Source organism: Lemur catta, chromosome 15 (genome assembly GCF_020740605.2).
Source record: "Lemur catta isolate mLemCat1 chromosome 15, mLemCat1.pri, whole genome shotgun sequence".
NCBI classification, from domain to species: Eukaryota; Metazoa; Chordata; class Mammalia; order Primates; family Lemuridae; genus Lemur; species Lemur catta.
Genome location: NC_059142.1, coordinates 8,761,997 through 8,783,080, shown reverse-complemented (window position 1 = coordinate 8,783,080; position 21,084 = coordinate 8,761,997). Strand labels below are relative to the sequence as shown.

The window sequence follows — 21,084 nt, the reverse complement described above, 5'->3', positions numbered from 1 at the left end:
GGGATGAGAAGAAAGACAATGTCTTCTGGACTTAAGTGCAGCTAGCCTGCTTTGACTGTCCACACCACACCCCAGCCTACTCTTTCTCTGGTTTTGTGAAAGCAAGCTGAGGGTCCACCTTCCGTGCGGTCCCCTTTCAGACCCCCTCTCACCTGGGCAACCTACTGGTGACATCAGCTCGGACTGCTCTGAGCCAGAGCAAGCTGCCGAGTGTTGTCCAACACATTCTGCACATCACAGACCTGTCTTCTTTCAGGCCCACTTTTCACAGGAACTCTTCTTCCTTTTTTTTGTCCTTTGAGTTAAAGGTTGCATGCAATTACATGCACAAAGCTTAAGTTTATAGCTTAATATATTTTTAGCTATGTAAGTTATCACCCAGATCAAGCTACAGAACGTTCCAGAAGCTTCCTTTGTGCCCTCTTCTCAATCAATAACCATTGCAACTCTTGCCAGAGGTGTTGTCCTGACTTCTACCACCCTAGGTTAGTTTTCCCCGTTATCACAGCACTGTGCTTCACCCTAACACAATCGTCCCTGGTCTTTCTAATCTGATCCAACCTGAATACAGCACCGCTATGGCTGAGAATGGGAGGGGAGGTCTCGGGGGAGGGTTGTCTTTCTCTAAAGCCCCCATGTCCTCCTTGAACTGGGTGCAGACATGGACACAGTCACACGCATGACATGGAGAGAACACAACCTCCACAACGAACCGTGTCGTGGCTGCTTGCAATCAAAGGACCAAATTATAAACTTGAGTTCTCACAAACTGGATATTTGACACTAAGCAGAGGAAAAAAAAAACTTTTTGGTGTGTTAATGGAATCATGGTCATGTTTTTAAAAAGACAGAGTTGGTCTCTTTTAGAAATACATGCTGGGAATGGCTGGGTGGGAGTGGGTGGGGGTGTGGGTGAAACCACATCAGCTGTTGTGTTGATGATTACTGAAGCCTGGTGATGGGCACAAGTTCATTAAACTAGTCTACTCTTTCAATGTTTGAAAACTTCCACAATAAAAACGGGAAAAAAAGAAAAAAGAAAACTCACTTTCTTTCAATTAAATATCCACATAAATGTTCTCATGAACTAGTACACAGGGTGAGTGATTTTAAAGACCGCCTATGAGGGTGACATTAGCATCCTCAGTCTTCCACGTGAATCAAAGCAGTCGTCACAGTGGGCCCCTGGGGCTGACGGATCGGGTCAGGCTCTTTCCCAATCCTTCCAGGGCTTTCTCCACACTGACAACAGAACCAAAGTCACTGCAGTGAACCACGGGGCCTGCGGGACGTGGCTCTTGCCTTCACGATCACACTGACACCCACACCCCAGCACTCTCTAAACCCTTACCTTCGTTTACTTTCTTCATAGCACTTACTACTGTCTGACGACTTATGTTTACAGTCTGTCCAGCTCACTGAAAATAAGCTCATAAGGGCAGGGACTTTGTATTGTTCAGTCTGTATCCCCAGGACACACAAGTGTCTGCCACATGGATGCATCATAAATATTTGTTGAGAGGACATGCAGGATGCTGAGCAAAGCTAGTCCCCAGGTTGGTTGTCAGGGGGCCAAGAGAAGGAAAAACTCTCGCTCGCTCATCTACCTTTGTTCTTGAACTCATGGAAGAAAGCTAAGCATCACCTTGTGAGCCTATGAGAATTGACAGAGGGTATAGAATTTAATTATCCACGCACAGAGCAGAAGAAACTAGGCCCCAGGAAACTCTGACCAGTAAGAGACAGCAGCTGGTCTCTTATCTTGAGGTGGGAGTGACACTTCATTGTCAAGGCCACAAATCCTTGGTAGGAATGATTACAGTCTGATAGAGCAGCCAGGCCTATGTCTACTCTGTGAGCCTCCCAATAATCTGACCTGAACGAGGCATTCCATTTGGAACTTTTGAAGATTACACTTTTTGGTTTGAGCCTTATGTTTTATTCCAACAAACATTTCTCTCAATTTTAATGCCATTTAAGAAAGCAGGTGTGACTAGTTCATTAAAGCAAGGTGATAAACAGTTCCAGGTTTAGATATGTGGGAGTTTGGGGGTGGGGAGCCGATGTAGGGGACCACTAGAAGTCAGCGCAGTGGGGGTGGGGGTGGGGGGTAGAAAACACTCTAACCAACAATCAGGAAGCAAACCCACTGTCATCAAAACTTCTGCCAAACAAGCCCCCAAGGGCCACCTGTATTAGGAACAAAGATAACAGCAGCCATCACTTACTGAGCATGTGCTGGTGTTCTACATGGTTTCGTTTAACTCTCACATCAGCCTTGTGCAAACAGTACTATTAACATTCCTAGGTAAGAAAAGTGAGGCTTAGAGAGGTTAACTTAGGCAACGTCGTCAGGATTCAAACCAAGCTGGTTACAGTGCAGTGAATCTCTGAGATGCAAGTGTGAAGCTGGAACGTGCAGGCTGTGTACACACCGCACACCCACCGACACCTGCAGGGGAGACGCTGGTGCCCACCCGTTAAAGAAAGCAGAGGTCACTCCCCAGAGAACTAGAGGTCCCTGCTGACCCTAATGATTCCTGCGTGGTTCTCAGTTCTACAGCACCATTCTTAGAGAATGGTTGAAATTTATACCGACATAACACGACTGAAATGTCACCATCATTTAATAATGGGTGTGTGTGTGTTGGGGGTGAAGAGACAACTGAAACTTACCTTGTAAACTAACTTTTTCTCCAGTTAATCTCGAGCTTTGGCAAGAAAGAAAAAGAAGCTACTTTCGGCTATGTTCAATATGTACCAAATTCAGTAATTACCAAAACTGAGCAGTACTCGGTGTCATGGTAATAACACTCTTTACTTAGTATTCAAAACTTGAGCCTGGAAACACAGCCTGAGTGGATTCTAAATGCTCTGGAAACATATACCCCAAATGCTGAAGAATAGTTACTTCTGAGGAGGGATCTAGGATGGGGTCGGGGAGAAGAGACGAGATAGATCTGTCATGTCCAATTTTTTAAAGGAACAATTTGTGAATTTCTGGAATAAAAGATTCAATTTAAAATGTTGAAGATTAAAAGGAGTATTGTTGTTTGGTAGTGGAGTAATCGTGATTTAAAAATTTCTTTCTTCAACTTTTCAGTATATTTAAAATTTTCTCTACTGAGGATGGTATAATTATGGAAGAACCAACAAACTTTAAAATACACTGAAAAAAACAAAAAATAATTACCTCTTAATTTCTAAAGGTGTTATTAAGGAACACATGGCTAAAGAGGTTATTACTTGCATCTCATTAATGAACAGAAATAACCACCCATATCATTACAGAGTAATACAACTCATCACTACAGGTATAAAAAAATGGATAAAAAATGCTTGCATGGGTGACTGCTCTTTTATTTCGATTTGATTATTTTACTTATTTTTATAGAAACGAGGTCTCAGGCTGGTCTCAAGCAATCCTCCCCCCACTGGCCTCCCAAAGTGCTGGGATTAAAGGCATGAGCCACCATACCTGGCCTATAACTGCTCTTTTAAAGGTAGCTCACCCACATGCACATAAAGATTTAAATTGTGCTATATGCAGGATAAAAACAAAAACAAAGTTGTTTGGGAGATTATAGATGATTTGAAAATTTTAATTTCTTTTAACCTTAAATTTAAAAATGATAAAAGCTATTTTAAAGTATACAGATGCACTTACAATTTCAAATCATTTTACTAGGTTCATGTTAGTCTCTCGACTCCCATGAAAGTTTTACGGTATTCAGTAAATCTCAGCTGTTACACATAAGTTATCAGCTGCCTCATGAACAGCCAGATGCATTAAGTACTTTCGTGCTTACTGCACTGACAGGATTCTTACAATTTTCAAATAAACAAATGGCATTTCTTAAAATACAAATTCTATTGAAGTCTTGTGAAAACACTCTAACCCACCCGGTAAATATCTGCAAGTCATATTCCATTGAAAGGCAGCCTTGATTTTGATTTTCTGATTCACAATTGAAAGGCTGCCCAGTGGCACATGGGACTCCCCAGTTTTGGTTGGATTCATGTGGTCACCATAAGCACACTACAGCAGTGGAACAAGCAGGGACGTAACAAGAAACTGGGACCCGAGTTTTGCACCTTAATTCTCTAGGACTGTCCCCGTCCCCTCGCATGCATAAATAGGGAGACTTGGAAGACATCATTCTGAGTCCCCCGTCCCTGCTTCTAACATCCTGACTTAAATGGAATGAAGAGCAAATAAAAGGTTTCTTCAAAAGCTGCTGTTCCCTTTCTGGATCATTACACAGGCTCTAACCTGTAGCAGCTGAGAATGAAGACCAAATTTTCTCTAAGAGCAAGCCCGCTGCAGAGAGATCCGCACAAATGTTTGGTGGCTTAAAACAGACCATCTTTTTAAATGGTTGGCATTGCAGATACTTAATATCTCTCTTACTAAATAAGACTAGTCTTTTTGTAAGTTCCTCACTTTCTTTCTCTTTTGCAACAGGGGCTCACTCTGTTGCCCAGCTGGAGTGTAGTGGCATGATCATAGCTCACTGAAGCCTTGAATTCCTCCCTTTCTTGACAAGATTCCTAGAAAAGTCATCCCAATTCCAAACCAACTACTTCTGAGTGGTTTATATAAACTGAATCTTGCAGTTGTTTATTAAGGAACAGGCAATTGTATCGATGTACTAGGGCTACTTTAACAAAATACCACAGATTGGGTGGCTTAAACAAGATATTTATTTTCTTCCACAGTTCTGGAGCTTGGAGAGCCAAAATCAAGGTGTCAGGCTGGGTGTGGTGGTTCACACCTGTAGTCCCAGCACTTTGGGAGGCTGAGGTGGGAAGATCGCTTGAGGCCAGGAGCTTCAGAGCAGCCTGGGCAACATAGTGCAATCTCATCTCTACAAAAAATATAAAAAATTAGTCAGGCACGGTGGCGTGTGCCTGTAGTCCCAGCTACGTGGGAGGCTGAGGCAGGAGGATCACTTGGCCCAGGAATTGGAGGTTGCTGTGAGCTATGATGATGCCACTTCACTCTAGCCCGGGTGACAGAGCTTTCAACATCTCAAAAAAAAAAAAAAAACCCAAATTAAAAAGAAACAAAATCAAGGTGTCAGCAGGGTTAGTTTCTTCTGGAGACCTCTCTCCTTGGCTTGCAGATGGCTGTTTTCTGTCTTCATATGGTCCCCTCACTGTGCATATGTGTGTCCTAAACTCCTTTTTTTTTTTTTTAGAACACAAGTCGCATCGGTTTAGGGCCCAGGCTAACAGCTTCATTTTAATTTCATTACCTCTTCAAAGTTTCTATCTCCGAATACACTCACATTCTAAAGTACTGAGATTAGGACTTCAGCATATAAATTTTGGGGAACATGATTCAGCCACTAACAGCTACAGAATTTTTCTTTTTCACATACTGTTACTTCGATATAAATACTTAGGTTAACATAAGTATTGAGAATTTAAAAACCAAAGGCCTACATTATATGCATGTAAAAACGTAACTGATGTATAAAAAGAATCTGTTGTCTGACTAGGCATTATACTTGCTGCATCTTAGGATTTACTGAAAAACTTTCAGAGAAACTTTGCCCCAGGGCAGCAGCTTCAGGTGGAAAAGGTGATATAGTCAAGCCTCGATATCCAGGGCAGTTACATTTAGAAACAAAAGCCAAGATTCATTCTATCACTCAACAATCATTTTTTTTTTTTCTGACACACCAAAAGATGGGTGAAATTATTTCCCCCCAAAACACTCTCAAGGTGTGGTCCCTGGACCACCAGCATCTGAGTTACCTGTGATATCTGTTTTGAATGGAGGTTTCTGCATCCCACTCCAGACTTAGTGAATTTAGCTCTGGGCCTAGGAACCTGCATTTCAACAAGCATCCACCTACCCGCCCACTGGAGTCTGTGGGACTCTGCCCTGAGAGCTGTGTGCTGCCATCTAGGCACCCACTCCACTCCTCACCCCTGAGAAAGGTCATGCTTGTTTGAGTTGCAAGACTCAATCACCTTTATTTTACACGCAGTGCAATCTTGTATATGCAGAAAAGTACTCTGTATCACACTCATGATCAATATCCTCTTACTTCCACTTGGCATGTCATTGAAAACTTGGCACATCATTTAGCTAAAACTCATAACAAAGACCCCTAGAAAAGTTGGACTAAAGGTTTTCTCCAAATAGATACCCTCTTCATTAGTCAAACTGCCACCTGCTGACAGGGCAATCAAAGGCAAACCTGACAGTGATATTCATTAACAAGGAAGACTAAACTTATGCTTTCAAGTGTGAAGATTAACTGTGAATGGTAGAGAACCTAATTAGACTGTTATCAGCGACCAAAGAATTCAAGCGGAAAGCAAAAGTGCCATGGAAATCACTCTTTTCCGCAAAATTCAGTCCCACAACCTGTATGTCAGGGGTTGAAGATGCTGGAGAGCAGAGCTGCTTGGAGGGTCCGTTCACGAGGTGAGACACACTGGCTGTGCCTCTCCCTGCTGCATCCTTCCACCAGGTCCGCTCTTCACTGGCTGCACTTTATCTTGGTCTTCTGGTCTCACCGCAGCTACTTGAAAGACTTCAGGTTGTCATCTTTACATTTCCAAGAACTATTTTGGTTGAACCCAAGGGTAACATCCCATCCAGAATGGAGATGTTCTCGTGGTACACAGGTCATTCTGTAGGTTGCATGTATATATTGGCCCCTAAGGGAGACAAAGCTTCCTTCCTCTTCAGCAAGAGAATACTGCTTCCGGCAGCGTGGCTTTGGCTAGCTCTTCTTCCTGTGTGCCCACATGTGTGCAGCAATTGAACCAGCTATTTCTGCATTCCTCTTGTTCTGGCCAAAATAATCTAGAAACTCACCATCTGGTCCAATCAAGTACATTATTATTGTATGATCCACCTGCAGAGAAAAGGGGGGTGTGTAACAAAAAGATTATTACCAAAATAAACTGCTTATTTTACTGAATAAATGCTGCAGGATAAGAGAACTTTACGTTCATGCTTAAACAACCTTTGTAGCCTCTATTACTTATGGAATGGGCCTAAGCTTATTATAGCACATTTACACTGAAGGGTTGTCTATAATCTTTTGTGTTCTGAAAATTTGCACTGGCTATTACTTATAACATCAGCTAGAACATGGAATTCTTTTGGTTCAATTTTTAATACACTCATCTACACACACTCTCTGAGAAAAAGAATCCATGTTTTAAGACATGGCTGCTGCAGGCCTTCATAAAACAGTCAGTGCTTGTGGAATACAGCAATGCTTATTTGGAAATACTTTCACTTTGAGTAAAATGTCTCATCTGACCCCTTACCCACAGTACAAAGAGATGTCACATGAAATTAAAAGTGTTGATGAAAAATTACTTTCTTTAGCAAGTTGTTAGGAATATTGCTTTATGTTTTAGGAGGAACTGGTTGTCATTCATTACTGCCTAAATTCTGTTTACCATGTTTTATGAGAGGAAACCAGAAAACTAATCACTGGTTTAATTAAATGATCTATAAATTCTAACACAATATTTAGTCCTGATATTAGTAATTAAGCAGAAACAGGAAAAGACATGCTTTTCTCCCCTAGGAAATTTTTATATACACTGCACTGAGCAATCCTATCTGAAGCAAAGCTTGGAAAGCAAATCCTCAGGGGCCATAGTTGCTATATCCCTAAGGAGTCATCTTAAATGCATCATCCATTTTCCTGGCAAAGTTCTTAACTTAAATTTAGATTAGTCATCAATTTCTTTAGTTAGATGCTTCCACAAAATCCAATTTTAAATAAGCAGATTTGTCACTTAAGAGTCCTTGGAATTTATTGCAGGCTTGATTGCTACTTGGCAAGACAAAAAGAAAGACAGGAATGTGATCACACATACCAAACTGGAGCTACTCCCCCAAATATATCCCAACACACATTATATGTGTGTGAGGTTATTATTTTTTATATACACACATTCATGAGAAGCTAGCAAATGGAAAGCGCCACCTGCCTACCCACATAAGGAAAGAATGTACACCAAGAGCCCAAACAGCTGGTGATTTCATGTGTCGTGAAATAACTTACTAGAGGAGCAAGACTAGGGATTTATGTTTCTCCACGCATCTGACACAGAAATCAGAATTAATAAGTCTCCAGTTCTCTCTTGAAGCCTTATGCTACAGCTTACACCGCTCTTTCTCCCTATTTCTTCCTTTTCTCAATTCTTTCTTTTCTGTTTTCTCTCCCCTAAAAGACAGAATTACAGTCTGTGGGACTATCTTCTGAGTGTTCTTAATACAAATTACATTCTAGTACACAATAAAAATATTGATTTCTCTCTGTCAAACTTATTGGTGGCCACATATCAATACTCATTTGGGTTGTGAGCAAAGCAAATTTACATTTATTCTAATACAGAGATCTTCCAAGTTCGAGTACTTCCTAGTATAGAAAAAGAGAAACTAGCATTTATTGACAAATTTTTCATGTGTCATCTTAGCCCATGAGACAGGTATCCTCCTCCTCTACAAATGATACAACAAGCTGGAGAGGGGAAGTTATATAATTAGTAAGTGCCAGACCTAATCTTAAAATCTGGGATCTGTCCAATTTCAAAGTGTTACCACCATGTTGCCACTATCTCTAATTCTACTGGAGGGCAGCAACTCAGTTTTTATAATGTGCAAGGTTTTTCTCGTATAATTTTTTATTTTTTGAGAAGGTAACACATGCACATAAAAAAAAAAAAAAAGAATATCCAGTAAACATATACAAGGAAAGCCTTCCTCCCATTCTGGACTCCCAGATTCCCTCAGTTCTTCTCCTTGGAGGGGGCCACGGCCAACAGTCCCTTCTCTATTCTTCCAGAGAACGTCTCTGCATTCCCTACTGTGTGTATATATCCATCACCACCTACTTCTTTTCATACACAAGTAATAACATACAGTACTTGTTTTCTCATTTAACAACATATTGAACATTTTTATGTATTAATACATACATAATAGTTTTTTTAAAAAATGGCTGGGTGGTTTTCTGTCTTTCCTCTTTACAAACAATGCTGCAGGGTATATAAATTCCAAAAAGTAAAATCTTTGACCTAAAAAGTATTTTACTTTAAATGTTGAGAGAAACTATCAAACTGCCCTCTGAAGAGGGTGTATGTATCAGTTTAATTCCTATTAACAATGCAGGAAAGCACCTGTTCTAAATTCACTCAACAGTGTATTTCCTGTTTTTCCAATTTTGACAATATATTTTCAAACTTTCTGACTATTGCTGAATAGGTAAAAAATTGCATCTTGTTACACAATTCACATTTCTTTTATTATGAATCTGAACATCTTTTCTTAGGTTTGAAAGCCATTTGTATTCTTTTTTCAAAAGTGTTTTCTAACACTTATATAATGCATTATATATAAGGCAATAATGTGCAAATTTAGTTTTCTATGGGATTTCAAATGTTTGGCATGTGCAGTTTATATACATTATCAGTCTGAAGAGTCCATTCAAAAGGCAGAAGCTTACCTTTTGTTACTGCTGTTTGGGATTCAGAAAACCTCAATCCATTACATCTCAAGGGTAACCTTTAAGGCAGTCCCTCACTCCTTGCAGGTCCTTAAATCTTAACAGAAGTTTCCCAAATCATCTTGTGGATGAAAAGCTGTGACCTCAAGGGACAGAAGTCATACTAATGAAAAACCTAAGAAGCTGGAGAGTGTCTCCCCCTATTGGTTGATTTGGCAAATGTACAGCAATGAGTTCCTCATTGATTCTTATCATACGGTCAAATTCTTATGGCAGGAGACCGGTATGTCTCAAAATGGGGCCTAGCATGTATTCTAGACGGTCCAGAAAGTCTCCATAAGAATTGCATATTTGCATTTTAATTTGTAAGATTAAAAAAAATTAATATCTATATTCTGGATTATCTGCATTATGAGTACAAAACTCAGTGCCAAGCCTGTGTTGGGTTTGTTTATGATATCACTAGCTGTACACTGCTGGTTACAGGCAGATAACATGAACATGACACATTCTTGCCAAGTCAACACCAACCCATCAAGGCAGGCTACACAAACGTTTCAAAGTATTTTAAATAGAAAAACACTGAGGGCAGTTGACTATAGCTATGCATCTGATAGCAGTCTGACCCAAATCCCATTCCTGTGGTCAGCAGCACTCTGGTTTCAGCAAAATATACCGTCACTTTAACTGAATGTCTTAAATTTAAGTTTTATAGGCTGTCTGATTTGTAAAATTTCTTTTTAACTTCACAGCTATGAGCTCTAAGCACAAGACTAGGGAGGGTTACCTAGTTTAGGTCTATATACATTTAAATGATTTAATAAAACTCATTTAATGCTGGAAGTCAGACTGATTAGTTTATCATCAGTTAAACTCAAAACCAGTTAATACAACTCTCTATAGAAAAAGGAAAGAAGTCTAGAAAGTTCTTTTTCCATGGCGTCCTCTTGGGCCACTGTGCCCCTCTGCTCTTCCCTCATCCTTCCCATGCTGCTTGTGCAGCAAGAAACCACAGGAGAGTCCCTCTACTTTCTTTAGAGTTAGGGCTTAAGGAAAAATGCTCATTTTTCTCTTGTCATTTTTTCCAATGAATCCAAGTTTCCCTAACTTTGAGGCAGCAGACCTGGAAGATAAGATTGCTGTGTGGGCTTAATTGAGGCAAAGGGGCCAGAAACAGCTTTTACTATGGGCCATAGGCTACAGGGGCACATAGTATGTGCCAGGTTCAAAGGTGACAGAGAAACCACAGTGGGCTGTACAGACAAAGCACCACAGTGAGAGGTCTCCCCCACACATCACACCTGGGACAGGCCACAGGGAGCTGGTGGCTCAGTGATTCAGGGTCCTGTACATCTTTCTTTCCACAAAACTAGCTTTGCAGCTGGAAAGACTCTTATGCTTTGTCCAAACAATATTATAGAAAAACCAGAGTATGACAATTGAGGGAAGAAAACTAAAATCATACTAAGATATAATGTCAACTCTTAATCTGATAGGAGAAAAATGTCTACATTGAGAAGAAACTGGGTGGATAGGGGTGGTCCTTATGCCCTTCGGTGGTGCTTCACTGTGAAACCACTGATAAGAAAAGAAACACAGTCACTTGGGCATTAGCCTAAGGCTTCTGGGGCAGTGCTGATGAACATGAAGATAGCTCTTTAATGTAAGAGCTTCGGAAGTACAACTTAACAGAATTCCTGTTCCTTATCATTAAAAAGAATAAATTAAAAACCTAACTGTGCAAGGCATATAATTGAATGCAAATAAACCTTATAAAATCTTATCTTCCAATAGTTTTTGTCTTTTCTCTTGCTTTTCAGAATTCTCATTCAACCAAAAAGTGCAGTTCCCCATGGCCTAAAACTGTGCCTCAAAAGGAGCAATTTCCTATACCTCCTCACTGGGGACACAGAGAACCAATACAATGTTTTTAAACTAAAATAAGCCTTGCCCCAAAATGATGGTTCCTCTTTATTTCCAACATGGTATCCAAGTATCTAATTTTATATTGCCCTATAATTTTATGTCACTAGAAGAGAAAAACAGGCAATTAAAGAACAGTGAATATAAATTAAAAAAATATGCTTCTATTAGCCTTTCAAATATCCAAAATTCCTAAGGAATCTGCAACAATCTTACGTTTTCTTTCACCTCCGAAGCCAGTCATTTAAAGCTGTATGAAGATCTGGAATCTGGGAGCTGGGTACATGGGTTAAAACCTGAGCATTTACTTACTATATAGTCCTCATCTTCGTCCTTGGGACCAGGGCTATAATACACCCTGTATGCTCGGGCCACTTGATCGATTTCTTCTTTTGTGCCAGTTAAGCCGATCAGTTTGGGAGAAAATTCTAAATAAAAAATGAGAAAAACAGTGAAAATAAGAAGCCAGTCAAACTACCATCTCGACTTCAAAAAACAGTATCAGTCGTAAAGCAGCCCTATTGCCACTTTCTTCCTGTCAGTCCCCAAACATTTCTTTATGATTTAAAGGAAAAGAATTCACACAGAGCAAATGAAAATTCTCTTTTATAACATTTAAGTCAAATCTTTTTATGACTATCTAGTAAAGATGTGGAGGGAATACTTTCTAATTATTTAAAGTCATATTTTTAATTAAAAACTAATTTTTAAGAAATACATGTAGTTCTGAGATACACTAAAGAACCTCCATTCTGTTCTCCATATGGCTGCACTAATTTACATTCACACCAACAGTGTGTAAGGAAGGAATAAGTAGATCAGTGAGATCCATGCCATATTTGTCTTTCTCCGCCTGGCTTATTTCACTTAGCATAATGTCCTCCACATAGAACCATAATTTATAACTTGAGGATTGTAGGGTGGCTATTGTCCACCCTATTTTTGAAGAAGTAGAGAAATCAACACTGTAAACAGAGAAAGAGAAACTAATGAAGCAGACGCACAGGGTGGTATGAGCAACAGATAGAGACAGACTGACTCTAGGCTTCCCTAAGTTTCCAGATATTCCTGCTCTTAGAATTCATCAAATTTCAGTGAATACTTATAATAAATTCCCTTATTTCACCTAAGCTGCTTTGAACTGATTTCTCTTCCTTGCAGCCAAATAACTTTAACTCACACACTGCACTATCTTGCTAAAAAAAAATTTCCAAGGCTCCCTTAGCCTTAGGACACAGCCCCAAAATCTGAAGCTAGACCCAAAGCCCTGATTAACTTTCTAGGCTCCTTTTGGCTTCTCAGCCCTCATTGTGGTTTTGATTTGCATTTCCCTGACTAGGGATTTTGAGTACTTTTTCATATATGTGTTGGTCACTTGTACGTCCTCTTTTGAGAAATGTCTATTCAGATCATTTGCTCATTTTTAATTGGATTATTTGTTCTTTGCTGTTGAGATGTTTGAGTTCCTTACATATTCTGAATACTAATCCCTAGATGAACAGTTTGCAAACATTTTCTCCCATTCTGCAGGTTGCCTCTTCATTCTGTTGTTTCTTTTACTGTGCAAAAGCTTTTTAGTTTTATATGAAACCATCTTGTCTATTTTTGCCTCTGTTATCTGTGCTTTTAAGGCCTTATCCATAAAATCTTTTCTGACCAATGTCCCGAAGCATATCCCCTATGTTTTCTTCTAATAGTCTTATAGTTCAAGTCTTAATCTTTAATGCGTTTTAAACTGACTTTTGTATATTGTGACAGATAAGGGTCTAGTTTCATTCTTCTGCATATGGATATCCAGTTTTCCCAGTACCATTAGTGAAGAGACTGTTCTTTCCCCAGCAAACGTCCTTTGTGCCTCTGTGGAAAATCAGTGAGCTGTAAATATGTCCAATGATGGATGTTTGGGTTTTTCCCACTTACTGGCTGTCACAAAGTTGCTAACAGCATCCACATACAAGTTTCTGTGTGGACACATGCTTTCATTTCTTTTAAGTAAACACCTCGGATTGGAATGGCTAGATCGTATAGTAGGTATATGTTTAACTTTTTAAGATACTGACAAAATGTTTCCCAAAGTGGATGTACATTTTTTGTGTTCCCACCAGCAGAATATCAGAGTTCCAGCTCCTCCCATCCCCACCACACTTGGTACGATCAGCCTTTTTAATTTTGGCCACTCCAGTAGGTATTTAGTAATATCTCATTATAGTTTTAATATGCATTTTCCTAATGACTATTGACGTTAAGCATCTTTTCATGCTCTTATTTGCCATCTGTATGGCTTTAATGAAGTATCCATTCACACCTTTTGCCCATTTTTATAGGGTTCTTTCTTTTTGCATGTATGTATATATATTAATATATTATTTATATTCTAGGTACAAATCAGGTACATGATTTGCAAATGTTTTCTGCCAGTCTATGGCTTGTCATTTCAGTCTCTTGACAGTGCCTTTAAAAGAGCAGTTTTCAATTTTGATGAAGTCCAAATTTGTCAATTTTGTCTTGTTTGGTATGTAAGAAATCTTTGCCTAACCAAAGGTTACAAAGGTTTATATTTTCTTCTTGAAGTTTAGAGGTTTTTATTATATATATTTAAGCAGAATTTACGTCCACAGTTTGCAGGTTTGTCAGAAATTTGGGCAACAGCACAGTCATTTACTAATGAACTCAGTGGATTATACACAATCTTCAATTTAAACATGTGTTATACTGGCAATTATTTTTATCATATATTAACCAAACCATAATATTCCCAAATGAGTAGACATTTGAGTTGTTGTACTGAACTGAAATATCAAAACCTCATGTTAATATTCTTCAACATCACTCACATACAGTGATTGATGATGTAATTATTACTAGCTGCAGTTTGGAGGAATTTGTAAAAAATTTAAGTTGGTATTTAGAAAAATACTGCAATTTCAGCAATTCAGTTCAAAAAAAAGTTTGGATGTGCAGCTATGTCAAGTTTCATTCATCTTCATTTACTCACAGAGTAGAAAAGAAAGACAAGCCATCCTGCCTTTTCAGAACCTGAACAATTTCTCAATTTAGAGTTTACTCAAACAGCACAAATAGGCTTCTACACCTTTGGAAGAAGGAATTGCTGTTAAATGTTGGGCTATCATTTCAGTAGTCTGATGAATCCAGATGTTTTAAGTGACTTCTACTGGCTCAGTTACATAAATTTCAAAAACATAATAGCAAATACAGGCTATGAATTTACCCTTAGCCCTGAACTTTGTTATAACTGCTATTTTGGAATGATAAGTATTGGCTGTCCAGCCCTTTATCAGAAGTTCAGAGTAGAATATCATACCTGTATCAGGATTATTTGCTGGAAAATAAGATACAGATATTTTGACCTGGTATGAACTTAATTGCAAAGCAAATTTTTTTTCTCATATGGTGCAATGAAAAACTATAGTACTTATTTCATAATATTTTTCAAATTTAGTATGTCTCAGAACTACATGTATTTTCTTAAAACTAAATTAAGAATGTGATTTAAATAGTTAGAAAGTATTCTCTCCAGATCTCTACCAAGTCAAATCATAAAGGGATTTGACTTATCTATTATGAAGAATTTTCATTTGTTCTGTTTCTTAATTACATACTGACTAGCCACAGTAACAATTTTGAGCTTCATCTCTTTATTCACCTGTTAAACTGGTGACAACACCATTTGTCCTATTTTACAAGGCATTGTGAGGTTCAAAGGAATTGATGTTTCAAAAACTGTAAGAGCTAAATAGATGTAAAGTATAAGACATACCTTTCACATAATTTGCAATGGTTTCTTTTGTGTCCCTCTCTGGGTCAATGGTGATGAAAAGCGGAGTTAAATTTGGCAGAGATGGAATACCATCTGAAAGAAAGTTCCAGTTATTCAGTATTCGTTCCTTAAGGGAAAAGACAAAGGAAACCAGCAATGACAGGACAGTATAGCAAGTGTGACAGCAAGGTTTTAAGGAAACACAGAGGGAAATCTTAACATTCAAGTGAAGAGTACAGGAAAGGGGGCAGGATGGCTTCTAGGAAGAGCAGATCCATATACAGAAGCATTATCTGTAGTGGAATCAGATACACATCCTATCAAATACCAGTGCATAAGTGTTGTTACCCCAGATCACATCATGTGGCTGTCTCATCTCCTAATTCAATCCAATGTTTGTAATGTTTTCCCTTCCCACCATATGTCAAGGGCAAGGCAAACTATTAATAAGAACTGAATATCCTGAAACAATTCATTTTAAGAAGGAGGCATCCTTTCTTTTTTTTTTTTGACACAGAGTCTTGCTCTGTTGCCGGGGCTAGAGTTTCGTGGCGTCAAGCTCACAGCAATCTCAAACTCCTGGGCTTAAGCAATCCTACTGCCTCAGCCTCCCGAGTTGCTGGGACTACAGGCATGTGCCACCATGCCTGGCCAATTTTTTTCTATATATATTTTTAGCTGTCCAGATAATTTCTTTCTATTTTTAGTGGGGATGGGGTCTCACTCTTGCTCAGGCTGGTCTCGAACTCCTGACCTCGAGCGATCCTCGCACCTCAGCCTACCAGAATGCTGGTAGGCTGAGCCACCACGCCCGGCTGAGCCACAGGCATGAGCCACCACGCCCGGCCCCTTTCTTCTTATTGGTACTAATAAAATGCCACTGACTATAGTACCATTCCACAGATTTCCTAGACTAATCATCACAGTCACTGGGGAAAAGGTGACGGCAGTGTCAGTGATAAAAGGCTATGATACAGGAATGGACACAAAAGCAGAGTTAAGTGAGACCCAGATCACACTGACATTTTTAAGTGATCTAACATTTAGCATCAAATTATATTTCCTTTGGTGGAGAATAAGGTCACAGGAATCAAAACAACAAAGAAGCCAAATGCTGAGAGTGCACGCTCTTGCAAACCACCTAATTACAACACCCCACCTAACAGTAATACAAGAAATGTGAAAAAGGTAGTAACATTAAGTAAACATACACTTTGTATAGTTAGTGATGGCTTTCTTACCTATTTCATCCACGACTTGAATCATTTTTTCTAGTTCTTCTGGACAGATGTCAGGGCAATGAGTGAAACCAAAATAAATCAGTACCCACTGACCCAGGTAGTCCTTGTCAGTTTTAGGTTCTCCAGTATGAGTTGTGAGAGAAAATGGTCCCCCAAGTAAAGGCTTTCCGATGCTTCGCTGCCGTTCCTTTTCTAGCTCTTCAAGAGACACAAACATACACACCAAAAAAATGTTCAGTCTAACCAGATGTACACAAATGCCTGATACACGGTCAGTACCATATAATGACTGTGGAGGCACAAAATGTGGAGAAAATAGTTTCAGTTTTCAAGAAGCTCAAAAAAATCTTTTCAGAAAAATAAGCATAAAACGATAAAATGAAATCAAATTAAATGCTATGGTATGTAGCAAGCACTATAAGAGAGAAAAGAGAAAAGAAGGAGGTAAAAATATTTCTTCCTCTTCCAGAACAATTCAGTCCTAAGCCATGAAGTGTGGACATGCTGGGGATGGGGGTGGGGTCACAGTGGCCTAGAATAGAATGTCTGAACCCAGGGAGGCTAAGGTGGGTAGCCTGGTATGAGGAGTCCAAGCCTGAGCATGCTGAGGACAACAGGTGCATGGGGAGGGAGCAGTGGTGATGGGACCTTAGTTACATATGGGGAATTGATGAAATAAATAAATATATTAAAGATAAGAGAGTAACAAAAAGAAAGTCAATGATGGAGAAGGGGAAAACTAGAATGAATCCTGAAGTACTGGAATGACACTGGAGGTACTAGTGTGAGCTTATGGTTTTATATAGAGAGATACAAAATAAATATAGATGTAAATACATCTATTTCCTATCTCTGTCCACTGAGAAGATCCAGGAGCAGACACACCTCAAGAGCAATGGGCCCAGAACCTGACTTCTAAACATCATTCTCTGCTAAAAAGAAACAGCTTTTTGGAGAAATGGCTAAACACAGGGCCAGAGCAGAGATAGTACAAGATAAGCCTGGGGCCTCTTGCAGCAGAAGGAAAGCAGAACTCAAAGAACATTGGAGATGTCAAAAAGACACCGAAGTTTGCTCAAAGGTGCACCCACTGGTCAATCTGGAACAATTTAAACATCAAAATAAAGAGAATATGGATTAAAATTCAATGAATACACAGGAAACTATGAGTCCAAAGATATAAACAGTTTGATGAGGACAGAATATGTAAATACACATCATAAAATACATATTAATTACACAAAGGAGTAACTTTTCAGTAGAAAAACCTATTAGACACACCAGCTTAATCAAGTGATCAAACTGAACATTATCAGTAATGAGCCAACTGATACTATGTGGCTCCTGACTAGATGGAATGAGAACACAACATCCCTCTCATGATATTTCTGCCAAAGGTGCACCAACTGAATCTAACCTTGGAGAAACATCAAATGCAAACTAAGGGACATTCTACAAAATAACTGGCCTGTAACCTTCAAAGTTATCAAGGTCATTCATGAAAGCCTGGGAGACAGCTACGAATTGAAGGAGACTAAAGAAACAACTAGGTACAAGGTGTGGTTTTGAACTGGATCCTTTTGCTATAAAGAACACCAAGTAGCAAAAGTGGAAGACTGAACTATATTCAAAATTTGACAATTGTCTAAAGACCGAAAAGTAATGACACATCAATATTAATTTTCTGATTTTAATGGTTATATTGTGGTTATGTTGGAGAACCTCCTTGCTGTAGGAAATATATCATAAAGTATTTGGAGATGATGAGGCATCACATCAGCAAACACTCTTAAATTATTTAGTATCACTTTTAAGATTATTTCATAATTTTTTTTAAGAGACAGGGTCTTGCTCTGTCATTCAGGCTGGAGTGCAGTAGCCCAATCATAGCTCACTGCAGCCTCGAATTCCTGGGCTTACATGATCCTCCTGAGTAGCTGGAACTACAGGTTCCACACCTGGTTAATTTTTAAAATTTTTTGTAGAGATGGGGTCTTGCTACATTGCCCAGGCTGGTCTAACTCTTGGCCTCAAGCAATCCTCCCAGCTTGGTCTCCCAAAGCACTGGGAGTATAGTGTGAGCCACCATGCCTGGCCTCATAATAAAATTTTTTAATAAAACAAATGTTAACATTGCATTTGAAATTCCAGACTGAAGTCAAAGAAGCTTATATATTCTAGAATTTTCTCTGTCACTATTTTCTTAGCTTTCCAGTTCTGTTTCTTCATAAAACTAAAGGAACTTATTGCTTATTGGAATATGAAAATCTTATCAATATTGCTTGTCATGTCAATGTCATATATTTCAGCATGGAACTTATATTGCTAAGTTATATTCTAAAGGCTATAAATTCTCACTCCCTGATTTAAACATTACCCTCTGTATAATATCAGGAAAAGAGACTTTACAGTTAATAACAGAAAGATTTAGGCAATACTTTAAAGATTTACCTAAAACTTCTAAACCAAATCTTAAAAGCCCTGAAATATTCACTAAAATATAAAGTTCTTATGAAGAATTTCTAAATGTTTCAAGATTCTAATCCAGAGCACTTCCTGGCATTCTCTGACCAGGCTCTATCTTCCCCTCATCCATGGTCAGCCTCTGGCCTCTACCTCTGCTGATACCTCGTGGTTTGCAGTATCCACTTACACTATTTCTATGATTGATCCCTAGGAAGTCTGCTCAAATCCCAAGATTGGGTCTTCCTTTGGCTCAAAGGGCATCCTAAGCTTCTCTTTGGCCCAGCAGAACCTTATCTACTGAAATCCTTTACATCTGTGTCTTTCCCTGTCGTATGCACCTCAAGGGCTAGACTGCATCTTAGTCATCTTTGTACCCTCCAAACTTCACCTTGTCCACATGCAAATCTGACCACAAAAGTCTTTTAGTATTGTTAGGCAGTGTACACTAGATTGGATATTGAAACTGACAAAAGACGTTGATGGAAAAACAGGTAAAATCCAAATAAACTCTGTAGTTTAGTTAACAGCTTTGTGCTAATTTTAATTTCTTAGTTCTGCTAAATGTGCCATAGTAAAGTAGGAGTTAACATTAGGAGAAGCTGGGTGAAAGGTATATGGGAACTCTCTATGCCATCTTTGCAACTCTTCTATAAATTGAAAATTATTTCAAAATGAAAAGTTTAAGAACAAAAAACATGCTAGTACATAGCCAGGAAGGACTTTATTCAGAGGTGATCAGATGATATCCACTTACTTTCCATCTTTTCTTTCTTGAAGAACTTCATACCAGCCAATAAAGCTCCTCCAATAGCAAATGTGATTGCTAAAGACTTCCAGGAAACAGGCTACTGGGGCAGAGATTTCAAAAATAAAAATCCTAGTAAGATGCAAACATTTAACCATACTAAATTTATTATAGTTTTTAACATATATACACACAGGTGATGATCTTATTAAGTGAGCAAAATGTTTCTGGGATGAGAAAACACTGAAAGTTTCTGTGGATGCCATTAGTTCTGGGATCTGAATACAGACAATTACAAAAGCACTCATTTCCAGGGGAAAGATCCTAAGTCAGTTTTTGTTCATGTGAAAAAACACCCAAAGAAGCTTATTTATTATTATTAATGAATAAATAAATAAATAAAATGGGGAAGGTTAACCTAACTCTGGCTTCCAGAAGCAACAAACTCAAAGTAGAAGAGGCATCTAAAAGTGGGGCTTCTTGCAAATTACATCAATTATTTCTTTGTACTCTTCTGCAAGTTCCCAAAAAGGAAGATTTTGGCCAACTAGGCCTAACTCATTAATCTTACCCAGCTCCGAAAACCCACTTCTCTTACTTATCATTAGAGGGGAGTGGCTCTTAAGTTCTTTTGGGATCAGAACCAAAACTCGAGAGAAACCCAAGAAAAAGGCATATCCGTACGTAACTAACATCCACTTTTCGTTTCAATTTCAACGCATACACGAAATATCTGAACGGGGTTCGAGTGGCAGAAATTATAAAGGTGCTCTGACTTCCCAATCATGGTAAACTTGAGGTTCAGAAAACCTAAAGCTCATTTTATTTTTCTGGTGCAAAAGCTAACATAAAACCCAAGCCTGGGTATCTAATCACGTAGAGAGGGTGTAGGTTCTCAAGTTCTATCCGGAGGACTGGGACTACCCGCAAAGCAGGGGAAACGCAGGATGAGATTCTCTGACCCAGGTAAGCCCGCCGCACTGAGCGCAATTTTAAGCCAGGCCGAGCAGTTTCTAAGGTTATGACCAAGTGGGATAAGAAGGCCAGTGGGCTGGCTGATAGCCGCGACAACCAGGCTCCAGGAGCAGAAGAGCTCCAGGTATACACTCACTCCGGGCTTCGAGGGGTGCGTCGGGTCTCTGTGGCCCTTCTGCTCCGGCCCCGACGACCCCGGGGGCGGTGGCGTCGCCGTGCTGAGAGGCCGGCTTCCCAGGCACCTGCCAGCGAGCCCCACGGCCCGCCACACCTTCTCTTGCCGCACGCAGCATTGCCTCAGCAAGACTCTCGCGGTTCCCTGGGCCGGGCCCCAAAGCCCGTGTCCACGAGGCAAGAGACGCCAAAGTTGGCCACCCGGAGGCCGCAAAATTCGGCCAGGAACTAGTAACAACCCCGCCATGAGCTTCGGAGACCGCGCCTCCTTTGACCCGCCCTGAGATTTCC

At 39.5% G+C, this 21,084-nt stretch overlaps 1 protein-coding gene across 1 annotated transcript; it reads right to left on the bottom strand.

Moving 5' to 3' along the window:
• Positions 1 to 5,965: 5,965 nt before the first annotated feature.
• On the bottom strand, positions 5,966 to 21,080 carry LOC123650627 (protein SCO1 homolog, mitochondrial). Its single transcript, XM_045569534.1, has 6 exons — positions 20,756 to 21,080; positions 19,654 to 19,744; positions 16,434 to 16,631; positions 15,193 to 15,285; positions 11,727 to 11,842; positions 5,966 to 6,878 (listed from the first exon to the last, which is right to left on the bottom strand). The coding sequence occupies exons 1-6, from the start codon at positions 21,038 to 21,040 to the stop codon at positions 6,744 to 6,746; spliced, it is 918 nt and encodes a 305-aa protein (XP_045425490.1). The 5' UTR covers positions 21,041 to 21,080; the 3' UTR covers positions 5,966 to 6,743.
• Positions 21,081 to 21,084: the final 4 nt, after the last annotated feature.

What these genes read in the sequence shown, in the direction of transcription:
- LOC123650627 (XM_045569534.1), bottom strand. Translation starts at nt 21,040, where the DNA reads ATGGCGGGGTTGTTACTAGTTCCTGGCCGAATTTTGCGGCCTCCGGGT. An exon ending in TCAAGTCGTGGATGAAATAG is followed by an intron (nt 15,286 to 16,433) that starts GTAAGAAAGCCA and finishes ACTTTCTTTCAG; the next exon opens with ATGGTATTCCATCTCTGCCA. An exon ending in CATTGCAAATTATGTGAAAG is followed by an intron (nt 11,843 to 15,192) that starts GTATGTCTTATA and finishes TTTTTTATTTAG; the next exon opens with AATTTTCTCCCAAACTGATC.